Source organism: Montipora capricornis, chromosome 6 (assembly GCF_036669925.1).
Source record: "Montipora capricornis isolate CH-2021 chromosome 6, ASM3666992v2, whole genome shotgun sequence".
NCBI classification, from domain to species: Eukaryota; Metazoa; Cnidaria; class Anthozoa; order Scleractinia; family Acroporidae; genus Montipora; species Montipora capricornis.
Window position 1 is genome coordinate 34,766,292 of NC_090888.1, and position 18,721 is coordinate 34,785,012.

The 18,721-nt window shown below is 37.9% G+C and overlaps 2 protein-coding genes across 3 annotated transcripts in view; one reads left to right on the top strand and one right to left on the bottom strand.

Annotated features, from left to right (window-relative positions):
* Positions 1 to 4,043, bottom strand: part of LOC138051998 (ubiquitin conjugation factor E4 B-like) — a 57,437-nt gene extending 53,394 nt beyond the window's left edge. Inside the window, exons 1-3 of the mRNA XM_068898346.1 lie at positions 3,924 to 4,043; positions 1,891 to 2,193; positions 1,241 to 1,303 (exon numbers count right to left, since the gene is read on the bottom strand). Of these exons, the coding sequence (XP_068754447.1) occupies positions 1,241 to 1,303; positions 1,891 to 2,193; positions 3,924 to 3,953 (396 nt within the window). The 5' untranslated portion in view covers positions 3,954 to 4,043. The remainder of the gene's footprint in view (positions 1 to 1,240; positions 1,304 to 1,890; positions 2,194 to 3,923) is intronic.
* An 80-nt stretch (positions 4,044 to 4,123) lies between these two features.
* On the top strand, positions 4,124 to 18,470 carry LOC138051997 (serine/arginine-rich splicing factor 6-like). 2 transcript variants are annotated; one of them, XM_068898344.1, is made up of 8 exons: positions 4,124 to 4,354; positions 9,719 to 9,789; positions 9,889 to 10,020; positions 12,854 to 12,923; positions 15,694 to 15,767; positions 15,870 to 15,963; positions 17,671 to 17,726; positions 17,836 to 18,470. In XM_068898344.1, the coding sequence occupies exons 1-8, from the start codon at positions 4,220 to 4,222 to the stop codon at positions 17,972 to 17,974; spliced, it is 771 nt and encodes a 256-aa protein (XP_068754445.1). In that variant the 5' UTR covers positions 4,124 to 4,219; the 3' UTR covers positions 17,975 to 18,470. The 2 variants fall into 2 exon arrangements, with proteins under 2 accessions (XP_068754445.1, XP_068754446.1); XM_068898345.1 differs by having other exon boundaries at positions 17,839 to 18,470.
* Positions 18,471 to 18,721: the final 251 nt, after the last annotated feature.

The following is an 18,721-nucleotide window of genomic DNA, read 5'->3' on the forward strand; positions in this document are numbered from 1 at the left end:
ACCAAACGTTTTCGGCTGTTTGCCATCATCACCCTGATGATGGCAAACAGCCGAAAACGTTTGGTTTGAACATTTTAATTTTTTAACTTTTAGCCTTGTATATAGAATATATTCTACTCTTTATTGAGTACAAAATATAATGTCTTTTTGTGGTATTGAAGCGCTTGATTCGAAGCGAGTATGGCATACACTGTACATAAAAAGCCATTACCGTTTACGTCATTCATGGAATGTGGCGATGTTGCAACTTTCTCTTGGGCAGTGTTTTAAATAAGATTGTGCTTGTTTTTAACTTTTATTTTGCCAGGAGAGACAGTAGTTGACAAGAGAAGTGAATTGGCGTGCTGTTTTATTGAAGCGAGTTCAGAGATCAGGTGGGAGGGTGGAATTAAATATAGCCAAGCAAAGAACATGTTAAAACTTAAAAGGATTACGTCATTGGTAGGGACATAACCACCGTACTAAAGATAGCCATGTATAACGTAATTCTTGATTTATGTGACTCATGTGACTATTTTGCTAGCCCTTTACTCATGTAAAAAAACCATTTAAATTTAATCGTGACTTTTAAGAAAGAAAGCTGTAAGTTGTTAATAGTGTTATTATCGTATTGTTCATACCATACATATCCCACAGAAAGTTCCAGATTAATTAAGACCATTACGTCATCAGAGATTTCACAACAGCTACGACTGATGGTGCAATCAAAGATTTCATGTGTGTGTAGCTGAACATTGTTGTCAGTTGTGCTGCAGATTGATCAGGTGATTTTGTGTCTATAGTCATCAGTGAATCATCATGCTTTGGAATGTGCACTACATATTGCGACTATAGTGGTAAGAAAACAGATAAATTTTTAAAGTGCTGTTATAAGAATTAAAAGATCTTCTTGTTCCCACTAAAATCCTCACTGGAGCCCATAAAAACTATCAATTCAAAAAACGGTTTTTTATTCAAACTACAAATTACTTTGTAGTTAAGATGTATCGGTCCAGTTTCTGGGTTTAAAGTTGTCTCAAGGAGGGGAGCTGTCTCGGGTAATAAGTAATCGCATAGCAATCATTGCTGCTATGGGCCCATTACACCTTTCGATCATTCATGTATGAGCATAAATGTAAACACACTGGAAAAGAACGGAAATTACTGTTTCCTTTCCGTATGCTTATGCTAGTATCAAAAATTTAATAATATTAAAAAACTGCTGTGTTCTACTGTTGATTAATTTAAAGTCAGCCCTTACCTGAAGGGAAACTCTAAATACATTCGAAAGACTTTTCATAATCTGCTCATCTGTTACATTCACCTACAAAGTTAAAAAACCTCAAAAACAGGACTTGAAAGGTTACTGAATCTGAATGCATTTACCATTAGTGGACCAACAAACAAAGTAATGATAACCTAATATGTACTGTTCTTTGGCAAAGATGACATGCCTTAACAACATCTACTTCAACTCATCAAGTGTTCTAGAGGCAAAGTACAACAGGGAATAGACCAGACAATGAGTACATGATACTGTACGAATTTGCAACCAAATTTTAAGCAATCTGGGTTCATTATATTGCTCAATTTGTGACCAAAATTATGACCTTGGGGGAGGGGAAGGAGTCGATCTGATCCACTTCCAGTGGAACCCAAATCCTGCTACGGTGGCAGGGAAACATAAGCTACCCAACCACTGGCGGCAATGAAACAATCACAGTAACATTTAAGGAAGACGAAACCAGGCAACAAAGGCACAGCAGATGAAAAAAAGGCAATGGCAGCTGCAATCATGGGGCAAAAGACTTATACAAAATGTATGTGTATACTGTAGCTTCACCTGAATCAAATAAACAATATTTTATTCAGCTGTATCCAATAATGTATATAAACACTTCCATCTCTAACCTTTGAGTGAACAGAATCTTCTTTCTCAAAGGCATCCTTTGTTCGCTTGAATTTAAAACTTTCAGAAGGGGAGGATGAACTAGTCGGGGAAGTACGCTTTCCACACTTGTCTCCAGTTTCTTGAGAGTGATCATCAAACTCAAAAGATTGTGGCAAAAATCCATAACCGCTGTCTTGACTATGAACACCTGAATCTTCTGTCACAGGTTTTAAGCTTTTTCTCATGGGAATCGTTTGGTTGTCTGATGCAGAAGGTGCTGATAGGCCACCTTGATTGAGCCTGGCAAGGCGACGACGCCGCACCTTCAACAAAAAATGTTTTTAAACTAATGCCCTGCTGTTGGGAATTACATAATCCTGTCTCGCTCACTCATATTGAGGCTTTGAGCACTAATATTTAAAGTACATGTTCCAGCTGCTTCTGCTTAGGTGGCCTCATACACCATAAGCCTTTTTAGAGACATCACGCCAAGCTCGCCACTTCTTCTGGAGAGAACAGGACAGCCACAACTCAGCAAACTCCAACCCTTACCGGTACTCTTCTCAAATAGTGTGTAGGTTCTTTAACATCCTACAGGGATCTTATGAATATGGAGGATATTTGTGAGACAGGGCCTACAGTTTACAGTCCTTATCCGAGAAGACTTGAAAGTCTAACCATTTGCAGATGAAATTACAAAGGCAGCACTTTCTCCTCAGTTATTTTAAGATCCTGAGTGTTGATCTGCCCAGGGTTCAAACCCGCAAACTCCCACGTGACAGCCCGATTCTCAACCAACTGAGCCACCAGTGTGACATGTGCAGTTTCATTGCATAAATCTAGTATTAGCAATCATGAAATAATTAAGACTTACAAGAGGACACTCAAATGATTTATGTACATGCTAGTACACTTCATCCCAGATGATACCCAAGTTTATTGTTTCAGTCCCTTCCTCTACCTCCCACCTAGACCTGCTCCCAAAAACATCTATGTAGTATTACCCCAATCATAAGAGCGATTGTTCTGGAACAATAGGGCAACCAAGTTACGTCACAATTATTCAAGATGGCGGCGCCCGGGAAATTTGAAAGCCAAAATAAGTGTTTTTGGAATTTATTTTTCTCGAACACAAACGCTTTCATTGGAAAAAGATTGAGCAATTCCAATTGTAAACATTATGTTCTGTGGTTTAAAGTTATTTTGTTGTTTTAGTGGAGGTTCCCTTTAACGCCAGACGATTTTACTCGTCAATGGGGAATCCCTGGGAGTCAATGGGTTAATATTATAATAATCTAATCATGGAAATTATTGTAGGCATTATACCACTTATAAAGGGAAAAATATCAGTAGTTACAGGTATCTTATTCCAGGCTACTATTAAATTTGGATAGAATGAATACCGGTATTTATAGATAATTGCCAATCTGAGTGAAATTAAAGCAAAACGATGAGTTGTATTCCCTGGACCAAACAGCAAGATATGGTTAAGAAAAACCTGTTATCAACTCAATTTTCTCATTGCTTTAACTCTGATCCGGGGTGTACCACTAGTAATTCTACGAGCAACTACAGTTAAAGTCACAATAATAAAGTTGTCTCCACCGGACAGAAACGATTTTTTCAATTACCCTTACAAAATTGTAAACTCTGGCCGGCGGGTCTAAAACACAGGTCATATTTCCACAGGTCACTCGTTGCAGGTCATTGTTTTACCTTTTTAAAAGTGACCCAAAACCCTCAATTATGGCTAACCCTTAAAAGCCTAAAAACTAGGGTTAGCCAAATTGAGGGTTAGGGTTTATACTTTCCAAAAGGTATTAAAAACAATGACCTGCAACGAGTGACCTGTGGCAATGTGACCTGTGTTTTAGACCCGCCGAACTGCGGCTACCATCATAAATTTCATAAACTGAGCTTATCAACAGTATGGCATCATTAAATTTTGTGACCTCAACTGACACAATGAATTAAGCGAGCCCAACGTACTGTTGCCCAACATTTTCTCAGTTGAAGAGAAACGTTTTACAATAACGACAAGCCTTCTTCATACCTCGTCTGGCGTCAACTCGCTCATATTCATAAAAATGAGCTTCTTTCCATCCACATTCTGTGAGATACTTAGACAAAAATCTTCTTAAAATTATCTATCACTGTAGTTTTAGTGCGCCTGCGATAATTAAATGTTTTCAATTTAGTCTTGCATGACGTCATGCGCACTAGGAAGTCGCAATGGTTGTCGGGATAGCATTTTGGGATAGAATTTTGGGGTAGGATTTTCCTGCTGCCCTCTTCTTCCGAGATCTCCGAATTGTTTGCCCTCTATTTGTTCTCATCGCGGTGGAAATTATGAGCAGAGATAGAGCCCCACGAGTTTTTCTTGGCCGTTTACCTCGCGATATAAAAGAGAAAGATGTTGAAAGGTTCTTTCGTGGCTTTGGACGTATTCGAGAAATCAATTTGAAGAATGGATTTGGCTTCGTGGTACGTATATAGCGTAAGCTTGGATGAATATTATAAGGAACTCCTTCTGGTATAAGCAATTTATATTTTTAGAAATACATTTAGTTCGTTTCAAATCAGTAGTACATTAGAGAGAGCGAATTATACTAAACCGTCATTTGTTACAAAGTCAACTTCGAATTCTTAGCTTGGGGAGAAGTTGCTTTCACGTCGCCATGCACCACGAGGAAGATCGCCACTAGTGAACGCGCCATCAAACACCAATGTTGATGTCGATGACCGTGCTTATGATTCACTTTCCATTTTCAGTAATGTAATTCATGTTGCCTTGAGTGTGTCGCATTTATTGATGTGAAGGTTTTAACTTTGTCATTTATAAACGGCAAACGAACGAACGAGTCGTACTATCGATCGAATATTTGCAGATGTTGGTGTTGTTCTAAGGACTATTTGCCTGGTGTAAAGATGCCCTTGCTGTGGCAATTTTGATTTTATATTGGTGGCGAGATGACTGATCATCATTTGAATTCGTTCTGTCTATTCAGTGTTTGCGAATTTTGTTCATGGCTCTAAATTTTTGAGTTAGAGAAAAAGAAATCTCGAGGTTTCCTATACATACTCTTTACAGTGCCGCTCGGAGATAAGCCAAAAACGCATACAGAAAATAAATGCACACAATATGTTTTTTCGCGTTTTTTTTTTATATGTGTAAACTTGCGTATCGTATACGCGATTGTCCAGTTGTTATAAACCTTCTGTTGCTTTTCCTGTTATTGTTTACGGAGACAAAAGAATAAATTGCATGACCAACGACAAGTCGAAAATTTACATGCAGTACCAGTAAAATCAAAGTTACCACCCTTGCGCATCGTATGTAAACCCTATGCATGTGTTTATTGACGCGTAAACGTCGTATCCTTATGGCAATTTCGACATGGATTTTTTTATTGATATTATGAGAGGCTATCCCTAATTTCCAGACAAATCAAGAAAATCAGGCCCAGACGTGATCAACGATCAATTTAAGATGGGATAAAGAAACTTGCATGGATCGATTCGAAGTCAATTCCATGCAGTTATTAACTGTACACAGAAGATCGCCGGTACAACTAAGCATTGTTTTCGTTACTAATTTTTTCCACCAAATGGTAGATGTTTCAACGAAATCATCGCTTTTTCGTATGCGAAGAATTTAATTTTCATCGGAATTTCCACTTGTAAACCATGGGTATGTTTATTGTTGCTTAACCCATTGTCATCCAGGTTGCCGCGTGTGACAGTTAATTGATTATCCGGCGTGACGTATGTTAATTTCGGTGATACATGAGCGCTAAAAATAAACCATATGCGCAGTAAATGTACACAAGAGATTGAGTTTTAGAATTAAGTTCAACGGAAGAAGAAACAGTGAACTTCCAGATGATGTAAAAATATTGCTAAAAAGTGATTCAAAACACGTGCTAAGGCTCAACTGAAAATGTAAAAGTAGAATTTTCGAAGCAGCGTGCGTTAAGCAATCAAGAAAGTTTTTGATCGCTAACTAAACAAAGCGCTTGAAAAATATATATTATAACTCAAAATATGCCTTGTGCAATTTACAGTTAAGTCTAACCACTCAATGGATAAAAATTGTTTGAAATTTACCCCAATCGCTTTGTTTTCTTGCAGGTATAAGTGCAAAAATTATGCCCAAACGCCGCTGCCGAAACAAAATTATACACGTGCACAAAACTGCAAGATTAATTTAGTTAATTGATCACTATCATGTTTCATGACAGAACAAACAAGGTCAAATTGTGTACAAAAGTGCTCCTTCGAAAACTTTCACTGAAAGATAACTTACACAACACAAGAAAGACAACAGAGAAAATCACTGGAGGTTTTCTCGCATTTGCGGAATATAAACGCACGGTCGGATTGATTTATTTGTTGAAAATACCGATCTTCCGAGGTATGCCGAAGGCGAAAATTCCTTCAATTACCAATTTATTTTAGGAAAAAAAAACTTGTTATTTGCAAAAAATCCATCGGTTGATCAATATAAAGCTAAAATCGGGAGCTAATCAATGTCCATTATGACGTTAATTGCTACGAAGGCCTTTAATTCTGCGCGGCTTACTGCATGAAAAAAGGCAGTGTGCTCGGGGATTTTAAGAGTTTTTGACAGGCATACCTACTCGTTTCGTTTACCATTAATTCCCATAGATCATCTCCTATGAAAACTAAGAAAAATATTTAATTCATTACGATTATCTAAAACGAAATAAAGAGCAGTAGCTGCCACGAAATCTGGAATTTGAATATTATCGACCTGATCATTCCAGCGAGCTTCATGTTTATCATCGGTCGCTTGGTTTTCACCGTCTTCTTCGTCACTTTTAAAGCCATCTAAATCAAAATTTTTGTCTCTAGTATCCCCTCCTCTTACAGGAAAACAATGAAAGATCCCTTAGATCCCTAGATCCTCCGAATCCGAAAAAAAAAAGCATGAATATCCCCATCGTTCGGTGCGCTATCTGGCGCATCGGCTGTTGTTTTCGCATAATTTGATCGCGCGATCGAAAGGGCAAAAAGCCAGCCCTTGTGGGGTCTCTTATCAGCTGTCAAAATATGCTCACAACCGGCAAATGATTGGCCAATTATCCTTCTAAATCTCCATAACAACAAAAAATTTAGATTTACTAAGGGAGACTGGGTAGAGGCCTAAGATCATCTCTGGTCAAGACGCCATTTTGTACGGCCGGTTACGGCCGGTTTGGGTATTTCAGGGGTCATTGCGCACGGCCGGTTACGGCCGGTTTGGATGTCAATGGGTTAAACATCATCTCCAATTCGCTATTTGCAGTTTATAATTTCCACAATTCCCATACAATTTAACAAATCAAAAATCGTCTCTGCTTACTCATGCAAAGGCAGAGAGATAATTTATACATGAAATTGATTGATTTTGCGTAACACATTAGTTCCTAATATATGCCAGAAATTCATGCTTCGGTTACTCTTGCGCTATGCGTATCGTGCCTTGTTTCCTATGCGTTGTGAGGTGGTAACTTACTTTTGAGCGGTACTGTACAGTATGTCGCTTCAATTATTATCAATTTTGATCCGCAAATGCTGCCGATGAAAATATCTACAGTGCATTACTTCGAAGTTTTATACCCTTCACAGGCAACAAAGATCTCAAAAGACAAGGGAAATTGAAACATCCTGTCTTGTTTTCCACTTACTCCTTGACAAACTACGGACAGTTCAATATTTGTTTCGCTGTCGTGGGCTCTATTTTAGAAGGATACCTTTTGCGATCCGATAAATCTTTTGCAACGGTATTATGTAAACAAAGTAACCAAGGGTTCAATTCTGTATGAGGTGCATTTCACCCAATTCTGCTTAATTAAATATAACCAGCAGCCCTTTGTTTATGTGCTAATTAGCCTCACTAACCTCGTTTGCATGTACAAAATACAAAAGAAATGTTGCTTGAGAGTGAGGCTAGTGAGTCTAGTTAGCACATAAACAAAAGAAAACATTTTTGGCGTCCATTTATGCATTCAGTCTATTTCATGGACATTCAGGGCTTGACATTAACACTCACCCGTTTCCCATTGGATAGTAAATTTACCACTTGTAAAGTAAAAAACTAGAAATGAACCAGAATACTCACCTGATTTGGGAAGTAAATTTTTTACTACAATGGAAGATTGTTGACATTTTTGACTGCCTCACGAGGATTCATATCAAAGGACCCTGTGAACATTGTTAACTTTGATCCTCAACCCGGACTGCAACTGTGGTGAGCTGGTGGTTCTAGGTCAAGGCAGTCCAATTTCAATGATTAATAAAAATTTAGTCATTGAAATTATGACATCTCATTAACATCAAATAACACACTGACAGTACCAAGAAACATGTTCATTTCTGCAGGAAGCAACTGTAACACTGTAATCCATTTTGGAAAGTGAAATTTTGAGGTGGAAAGTAAATTTTGAAACCTACTTTCCAAAGTGAAAAGTGGTTTCAAAAGTTAGTGTGAAGCCCTGACATTACATGAATTAAAATCGTATTTTTCACGTGCCAGCAAACGTGTTTGACTCCTCTTTCGTGCTGAAAATCCATGGCTAAAAATCATTCGTTACTGTTGCATTTACAACAAAACAACTGAAACTTCAAACTTCCCAGCCTCAAATGATGAATTTCTGTAGAAAACTGCAATGATGAGCCCCTTGATGAAGTTTATGAGTAACAGACGCACTGGCCTTGAACACCAAAGTGGTTTGTGTTTTTTCACCTATCGGTGAGCGTCACACTTTACCTAAGTATTCACATCAAAAATGACTGAAGGAGTTAAATACTCGATTTTAAATGATGAATGTCTCTACAAAACTGCTAATGATTAGCCCTTTGCTTATCAATAGGTTTAAATTTCTTCAAAAGTACATTTGGTGTTTTTTTTGGCTTTACAACACAAATAACCAGCTGCCAGAAGGACTTTGAGCCATTAGAATAAGCTTATGTTCATATTTTTTGCTCTTTTAATGACGCACCGACCAGCGAACACACAAACTATTTTAACATTCACACCTTAGTTGAATCGCAGATGATGGAGAGTAAACAAACGACAAGGCAACTAAAGAAAGACAATAGGAGAGCTCATACAATGTAAATGCTGATGAGCCTTTTTGCGTACAGTTGTATGTGTTGATGCGCATCCATGTTTTTAGGTGCATTTACTTGTTTATCATATGTACGTTTTTTGTGTATATTTTGGTTCACTTACATTTGTATCTCCGAGCTGCACTGTAAAAGTATAATATTTTTCTTACAAAATTGTTTTAAGGTATGGTTTTTGTGGATAACAAACAAGCACTTTTTCTTTATCTAGTGCAAATTACACAATTTTTGATCCAGGGTTCGGTTAAGAACATGGTAACAGTTCTCAGTTCGACAATATTTTATTTCTTCACATCAAAATCAGCTTTGATAAAATTAGAAAAGCCTTGTTTACAAGTCAGGAGAACATTTTGATGTATGGAGGTGGAACCATTGCAACTCATTTTTTTTGTGAATTGACCTGGATATTTGTAACTTAAGTAGAACATTACAGATTCTTGAGGACTAAAATATTAGCCATATCTGACACATTTAAGAGCATAATTATTACAGAGTGAAGGTTTGCAAGACAGGGGTAAAGAGGTAGGAACATAAACAAATCCTGATAATGACGGCTTACATAAAATACATTTTTGTAACAAAAAGCAAAAAGGAATCAAAGGGCAATGTAAAAAAAAGGTTGTTTTGATGTTGCTTTTATTTTCCCTCATGAGTTCAAGAGAACAGAAGAAGATTTATGGACCATGTTTGTAAGTAATTTCGTTTCAACTTATGCAGGAATTTCAAGATTACAAAGATGCAGATGATGCTGTTTATGAAATGAATCACAAGGAATTGATGGGAGAAAGGTATTAATACATCTTTTCTTGGTACTTGTGACCCTATTCTTTACTGTACATGCAGGTTGTTTTTCTCATGTTTTTCTTCTGAATGCCATCTACCATTAGAATAACTGTTGAACATGCACGTCCCACCTCAAGAAGTGGAGGTAGTGGAGGAGGGGGAGGAGGAGGAGGAGGAGGAGGAAGAGATGGTGGGAGTGGAATGAGACGTGGTGGTGGATTCAGGTTCAGAGACAGGTTGGTGCTTGGCGCCTTGGCATTTATACTAGTTGTCAATAGATAAATAGCCTCACACATTTGCAAAAGAATACTCTATTTTATGGCTTGGTTTGGTGGATTCATATTTTATTGGAAAGCTGTTCCACAATATTGTGCCAGCATATTTTATCCCGGTCGGAGACTGGTACGAGCATTGTGGTTGTTTGGGGGTCTAGGCCAAGCAATTGTAGTATTCCATTTACTTGCGATAAAGGTAATTTGCTTGCCACGCAAGCTGTAGGAGAATAAAGAAACTACATTTTGAAGAGTTGAAAAGCAAGGATAAAGGATCCATGTTTGCCTTGCTATGGAAAACACAGTCTTAAAACATTCTGTGCTTTGTTCCATTTCAAATAACCATCAAGAACACAGAGATATATCCAGGTTTTCAAATTTGGGGTCCTCTGGACCCCTTTTTGAAAAATTTGGGGTCCATTGCAAAATTTTGGGGGTCCAGCTAATTAATATTCAAGAATTAATATGCAATCTATTGCCTCTTAATTGCTGCTGCCATACCCTTTCCGATTTCTAATTGCACAACGAACGAATATGTACTTAAAATAATCAATTTCTTTGAAACTGTTGTCAGTGCCTATTGATTCATCGATCAAAATGTATGGGCTGTCAAAGCTCCATCAATCACATTGAAAACATCTCAAGGAATCCGTATGCTGTAGGAACTGTTGGCTCCAGTTGATAAATGATCTAGATCTCCACAGCAAAAAAACAGAACTGCTTGATTGGTGCGTGATTTGCAACCTGTACGATGGGACTTTGTTTGTAAGTTTCAGCCTGATTGGTGCGTAATATTCAAGAATTAACATGCAATCTATTGCCTCTTTATTGCTGCTGCAGTACCCTTTCAGATTTCTCATTGCACAAAAATAAAGTCTTGTTGTGTTTAAAATCAAAATGTATGGGCTGTCAAAGCTCCATCGATCACATATGCTGTAATGCTGTAGGAACTGTTGGCTCCATTTGATAAATGATCTAGATCTCCACAGCAAAAAAAACAGAACTGAATCTCAATTTTCCGTAAAAGAGCATTATTTATTTTAACTACACTTGAGGTGTAATTTAGGAACAAAAGAGTAAACAAATGTAAGCGATCGATACACAGTTCATTGTCGGCCAGTGCGGCCTTGACTTCGCCATGGCCAATGTTAATAATCAAGCGATTGAATACAAGTTTCATGTTCAACATGTTAATTATAACACTAACTCCCAAGAAAACTTGCATAATTTGCAAAACAGACAAATTATGTGCAAAACAAGAACAGAGACTTGATTGGTGTGTGATTTGAAACCTGTACGATGGGAATTTGTTAGTGAAAAATGGCTGGAGCGATCTGAAATCAAGCTTTCCACCCTTGTCTTTCTATTGGTACGCAGAGGTGAACGTCGAACACAGACCCTTCATTTTTCTGGGTATTTTTAATTTTATAAAAAGCGCTCTACTGCATGTAATTCTACTAAGTTGTAGAAGGACACGGCCAAATTCTACTCGTGACAATCAGTCATTATTGACACTGTTGGAATGTTTTGTGGATTTATCCTAATGCAGCGAAAAAATAATGATGCTTATCAACGTTTGCAAACGTTTTCTGGATGTTTTTAAATGATTTTGCAATGGTATGGAACGTTTTCTATTTCCGCTGGGGAACGTTGCAAACGTTTCAGAATGCATTGACAATGTTTTTGAATGCATTTCAACGTTTCCAAATGCGTTGCATGGAAAAACAGCTCAACGCAATTTTCATTAAGCCTGGTTTTCCCAAAGAGGGTCACAAATAAGGAATATACTCAATCTGCAAACAAGAGTTATTTACACCAGCTGTAATTAATACTTTGTCAAATATTTCAAAGTGTGACAAATAAGACCGCATTTGCCAGATTCATTATAATGCGTTCGGAGTTGAAAACAAGTGCTGCCTTAGTAAGATATCTACTGCATCAATTTCTTTCTGTACATGTAGTTTAGTTTTAAAAGCAATAGAAAGATAGTAAAAGCAAAAATTGCTGAACAGAACACTTTTTAGCATTGTCTTTGGTTTGAGAGCTTTGGAACCAAATGTTTACTTTTGGTAATCGGACGTGGCACCATTCTCAGTATTGATGTTCATGAAAAACTTGGGATGTTACAAAAACTCCTGAGTAGTGCTGGTTTCTTTATTTTTCCAAAGTTATTAGGCTTAACAAGTTTTCAGGAAAGTTTTGTTAATTTAAGCTTTTACCGGTACTTGGATTTCTCTGTTTTCGCGCGTCTTTGTATGTCAATGATCCAAACTGCAGCTTGGCAACAGAAAGGTCAAAAAAGCGATCAGTGGTCAGCTACGGGATGACAACTGAGTTTCATTGTCAATGTTTTGTTCAGTGAATGTGAAAAGAAGTTTAAACTTTGTAGGTTCATTTCAAAAACTCACAATGACCAGTACTAGTGGACACCACTCTTTAATTCAAATATTAATCACAGGAATTAAATATTCATTTTATCATTCTGCCTATTGTTTCTTGGAGCAATAAACATCACAGCTAAATACGACTTTGAATAACAAAAGAAAAAAGCACATCGAAAGCATGTTTAGAAATGCGCATTTACAAACAGATATGCACAAAAAACATGCATGGGTTTTGCATCTGCATGTGACTCTTATTTCTGATCTGCACTGTATGATGGGCATCTCTATGAAATTACTCTTGAAGTCAAGATTACACTTGGGCCATTTCCTCTCAACCAGAGATCCTGTTTACGAGCAAGGGTTTGCCTTTTTGGTATATGGCCTTATTCTTTTTTGTTCTTTTTATGGGATAGATATGGTGCTCCATATAACACAGAGTACAAAGTAACTGTTGAAAATTTATCGTCACGTGCAAGCTGGCAGGTGAGAATTCCATCATTATGCTCATTCAACATTGTTCATGTATTTAAGGTTTATGTGGTGTAGCTGTTTCTGCAAATTGCAGATTTTCCTTGTCTGTCCTAATGACCAGTGTTTTGCCATGATATTGGTATTTTTAGTGAACAACCGTCCAGTATTCCAAGAGAAGCCTTTCTAAGAGAGTTAAAATTAACTGATAATAAAGTTTACAGGTGTTTTGATGACTCTGTTATCATTATCAACTTTAACCTTTTAACCCATTGTGTTGTCAGCAGATTAGCAAAACAAAATATGAGCCCACAATACTTGTGTATATACATGTAGAAACCGCTGAAAATGGCAAATGCTATCGTTTACATAACATCACAGCTAAATTACACGACAATAATTAGACTATCTTCAGATTAAAAGGAAATTCATGGGGAGAAACGAAATGACTTTGTCATTTCTTTATTTATTTTAGCAAACGTAGCAGCTAACTGGCAACTGCTAACCCTTCTGTTTCAAAAGAGTGAATGTTTAGGGTTAGGGTTAGGGTTAACCCTAATTTACAGGACTATTTTTTATGTCCCCTATCATTCATGTACATATAAAAACTAAAAAATTGGTTTCGCATCACTCATTAGTAAAGATGTGCCTCTCTAAGTTCTCCCCTTTGTTAGAGTCATGTTTGTACGGTTTGGCCTTTATCACTTAATGTCATAAGATAGTTTTTTGGCTGGTAATTTCAGTGTTGGCCTATCCCCAACAGGAAAGGCAATTTTGTTGGATGTCTCTTGCTGATTCGGCTTTGGGTAGTTATCATGAACTGATAAAACTGTTGGTGGTGCAGTTGATGACTCTTGAATGATTTTGTCTAATGCATTGTTTATATCAACATCGCAGAATGTCTTATTTAAATCAATCAAGTACTTTAAAGTTAATGATGATAGAGTCATCAAAGGAGCTTTCAACCTTATGATGAATGATTTTTTTTCCCTTACTTATTTGACAAAACCTAAAGTTATCATTATCACTTCCGTACAGCCGTAAATTATGTACAATAATATTCATCTAGTTCTTTCATGTTTGCAAGGAAAACCAAGTCCATGGTGACCTTGTTTTATTTAAATCCATTTTCATAAAGTGAGCATGTTGTATAATTATTATTATGTCTGTGGGTAATTTTATAGACACCCGAATGTCATTATTGAGTCACCTCCTTTCGTAATTTTAACTTGGTAGTTTTAATAACAGTAGAATTTGTCCTAATTTAGTCCAAATTTAATAGTATTATAATTTAATTATTTACACAGTGCTGCACCTTTTTGTTGACGTGTTTTTTTTTTTTTTGGTTTATAAATTTTATCAGTCGGAATAATAAAATATTCCATTTTCATGAAAAGATGCAGGGAGCAGTGGATTTGTTTGAGTAACTTCTATTCCTTGCATTTCTCTTATCCTTAGCTACAGTCTGTAGTGGTAAGGTACATTATGGGAGCTTGGTTTAGGCAGAAATCAATGCCTGATTTCTTTCCTGGTCTGTGCGATAAAAGGGGGAAATTAGTGGCTGTGGCAAAAATATGGCACTTGGCTTGCCTCTCAGGGCTAAGATTGGGTAAATCATTCGGTGATTCCTGATATGGTGATATCTTGGTGATTGGTCCTTCATTCAAGCTGATGTGGAATTCTGAATGTCACCTTGGTTTTCATCCACTGGGGTTAAGTTCGTATAAATGGTAACACATCTATGGTCTTGGTCTAAATAGATAGTTTTGCAAAGGTAAGGTTCATGTGTACATGTTATACTAACATGTTATGTTTTAAAAGTTAGTTTTCATGATTGTGAATATTGCAGGGAAAAAAATATTTTTATGTACTGTGGTATTAGGTTTTTTGTACATGGTTACAGTATAGAAACAGGATTTTTTTTTCTCACCAATCTCTAGTATATTGGTAATACAAAAAAGGTGATTTGAGCGGTTGGAAATAAGTTATTTCACGTGCCATTAGGTTGATATTGGTTGCATGTATATTTTGTAACAACAAATTAATGCCAAAAGGTGGAGTAATTAACATTTCAGACATACATGAATACAAATGAGGAATCAGATAATGTCGTTGCATTTTACATGTAGTACTGAATGTGCAATAGATTTCCTAAGTAGAAAATGCAGTAGTATAATATTGATGCCAACATGTGAAAGCAACATTTCTGTAAGAGAAAACAGATTTCTCATGTCAATTATTAAATAGAGCTTTACAACTCACAGCTTGAATTGTAACTGTAATAGTAATATGTAACAGATATTAATGTAGAACCACGTGGCAATGGAATTTCCAGTTCGAAAAAACAAAAAAACAAAAACCCATAAGGGAAGTTGAAACCATGTCCCCAGTCTAACCAAAGGGAACTTGCAGTACAGGTTATTCCACTTAAGGAAGCCCTGATACTTTACGGCATTGTAATAAGGGATTCTCACTGAAGATTTGAAAGAAATGTACCGTATTCAAGTCAGTAATATCTTTGTTCTTTTAAAAACTCTGTAATAGCGTTTCCATTCCTAATTTTTCCAGATATGCAATATAGGACACACATGACTATGGCAGATTTGGGAATTTTTTGTGTGTAACACCGATCTCTTTTCCAATAATTATTGTAAGACAATTCAGTCATCGTGTTTCATGGCATATGTCGCTATCCTTTGTCATCTTTATGTTTGAACATTAAGATTAACCTTTGGCGCAAAACTTGTGGAGGACGTGGAATTAATTTTGGGTTTATTTTTGGCAGGATCTTAAAGATTACATGCGACAAGCAGGGGAGGTGACTTTCACACAGTGCCACAGAGATAGGATAGGAGAAGGGTTGGTGAACTGATTGCTTATATAAAAGTGATGAATTTGTTTCTTATGGCTGCTTTTTTCTGTCAGTTTCTATTAAAGTAATCCGTTTTGAAACATTTTCAGCGTTGTTGAATTTGCCTCCCTGAATGACATGCAAAGAGCACTGAAACGCTTGGATGGAACCGAGTTGTTGGGAAAACGTTTGAGGCTGACAGAGGTTAGTTATGTACAAAATAAGTGTGCTTTTATAAGCGGAGGGGTTGGTGAAGTGGTAAGATCTCTGCCTTCCAACCCTAAGGTCCCGGGTTCCATTCCCGGTTCTGCCGAGACTGGAATATTTGGCGACCATCTTTCCCGCTAAAGTTCACTCAGCTTTCCATCCTTCCAAGGTCGGTAAAATGAGTACCAGCATGAATGGACTGCTTAGAAGCGGCTGCAATTTGCACCTGTATATGCTTCCAGTCCGCTGGGGGTAAATTGATCATTGTAAAGCGCCTTTGAAACGTTGTGATAAGGGCGCTATATAAATGCACCACTTTGCTTTACTTTACTTTGTAAACCATGGCTGTGTGGACACCTTGATGCAGTCCCACTGTGATGACTTCTGGTACCATAATGGCATTGATTTAAAAGATGGATGACTGCCCTGGGCTCTCAAGATAATTTTGTGTCCCTTAGCTGTTGTTGTAAACTCATGAATACCGGTCAGCTACACCTACTGGTGAACTCGCCCTACGTAGGCGAGTTTGATCACCAGCGTAGGTGAGTTCGCTGTTTAGTTTCATGACAAATGAAGAACTTTGAATCGGCGCTAAAAGGAGTTCTAATGACTACTAAGTGTCACAAGCACCTTTACGTTTACTTCAAGTAATGCTTAAGTTTCGTGACAATTAATGCACACGCAATATCGCGTCCTTCAGTCAAAATTGCACGAGCTTTGGGAAGAGTTCCAGCCAAGGAGAAAGACGACAAGCCAACCCCTGAAATCCTGCTCTTAACTGTACAGGCCAACCCGTGTGCAGTAGCACCGCTGCCAACAGCGCAAAACGGCTCCTTAAGGGGCCAACGCAAGGCAACGCTGTTAATTACAAGAAAAAGTTTGGTGAAGTAGCCTACGTCCGAAAGTCATCTCGCCAACGTAGTGAGTTGACCAAGGTGTAGGCGATTTCGGAAGTAGGCGAGTTGACCGGGTTCCAAACTCATCTGTCACGTGTAGTTCGAAAGGCGGTTCCCTTGAAAAGTCTTAAGACCGGGACACACTAGGCGACAAGTCAGTCGCTGCGACAAGTTGCTCCATGTGTACTACTTGCAAAACAAGTCGCTGCGACACGACTCCTGTTCGGAGCACACGCAGTGATCGCGTATAAGGGGGAATGTGAACTAGTTTTCTAATTCAATATGGCTGACCATATGACGCTCTCTCACTGGTTCATTTATATTTTGTCGCAGCGACTTGCTGCCGGAAGTGTACACACGATGCGACAACGCTGCTTTCGCTATTTTTGTCGCTGCGATAAGTCGCACGAATTCAAACTGGTTTGAATTCGTGCGACTGATCACGGCGACAAAATTCTGCCGCAGCGACAATGATTTTCATGAAATTAACCGTGTCACACAAAGCAATTTGTTTGGGCGACTTGTCCCCGCGACGTGTCGCAGCGACTTATCGCCTTTAGACAGTCGCACGCACTAAGCTTTAAAAAAAAGGAACCACCCACCGAAAAACTATTCGTTTCGTACGTTTTGTCATTGCAAACGTGTTTCTTCCATCATGTTCAATTATCACCTTTCGTTCATTGATTTCTGGCCTGTCTGGTATCCAAGTAGTTCCCTATTTAGTTCTATCCGCAAAAGCTTTAGGAAACTCCAAAAAGAAATAGCTTTGAATGTTATATTTCTCATTAATTTATTGTTTGTGGTATAGAGGGGAGGACGGCCCAGACGATCTTCACGTTCGCTTTCACCACAGCGCCGGCCAAGGTATATTTAAATTCTTTCATAGTCGTCTTACCTACAATGTAGCTTTGTAAGGATGATTTATCCGTCAATGTTAAAAAGGGAGTCTAACAAAGACTTTTGGTTTATAAAGCAGGTCCAGATCTCGTTCACCAAGAAGATCCCGATCACCCGTGAACAGGGGGCGTCACTCACGCTCCCCAATGGCACAGCGCCGCTCCTTGTCACCACGCCGCGGAGAGAGTCCAGGAAGACGTCTTTACTCAAGCTAAAGCCTTACGGCAACAATTATTTTGGGAATTAAAAAACAAATTGGCGTTGATTGATTTGTTCAGCAGGGGAATATAATACTGAGTTATCTAATTCTTAGAGATGTACCACGAGGCATTAAAAGGTGTTTTATTCTGAAACTTTAATTCCTCTCCTATCCATTCAGTTTCCTTTCATAAGTTTTAACTTCTCAGTAGGTGCCTTTCTGGGATCCTTTGGGCAATAATTAATGTAGACTTGGAAGAACCAAACTGCTGAATGACTAGGATCTGTTTCTTCGTTTGATTTACAAGTAATGATAAACCCTGACAAGCGGAACCGAAAAGTTGGCTGGAAACAGTCCAACTAAGCTCTTTATTCTCGGAGAAGCCCAGTTGTTGTTTTATTCAATGTTTTTAGCAAGTTTTTTCTTCATTGTGATTGTAATTAAATAGATGATAATAGGTGGTATTTCACTGTTAACTTTGTGATCATTAAATTGAATCACGCATTAGTTGATTCCATGTGTGTTGGTGTAGTGGTTTTGTATTGATCTTAAGTTGCGTGAAAATAGTTGTTCAAATTGGACACCCACTTGATCGTTCGCCAATTACACGACAAAATAGGCTCGCACAGAACCAATCAGATTCGAGAATTTTGTAATAGTTACGATCAATAACGGTAATAGGACTGAGTGGAGCCCAATTCGGTCTGTAATCATACGAGTGGTTAACAAAATCGGACGACAGCTTAGCGGGAGGCCGATTTGT

Coding starts and splice junctions, on each gene's coding strand:
- LOC138051997 (XM_068898344.1), top strand. CDS start 4,220: ATGAGCAGAGATAGAGCCCCACGAGTTTTTCTTGGCCGTTTACCTCGC. Junction 4,355..9,718: donor AGAATGGATTTGGCTTCGTG/GTACGTATATAG, acceptor CAACTTATGCAG/GAATTTCAAGATTACAAAGA. Junction 9,790..9,888: donor AAGGAATTGATGGGAGAAAG/GTATTAATACAT, acceptor ATCTACCATTAG/AATAACTGTTGAACATGCAC.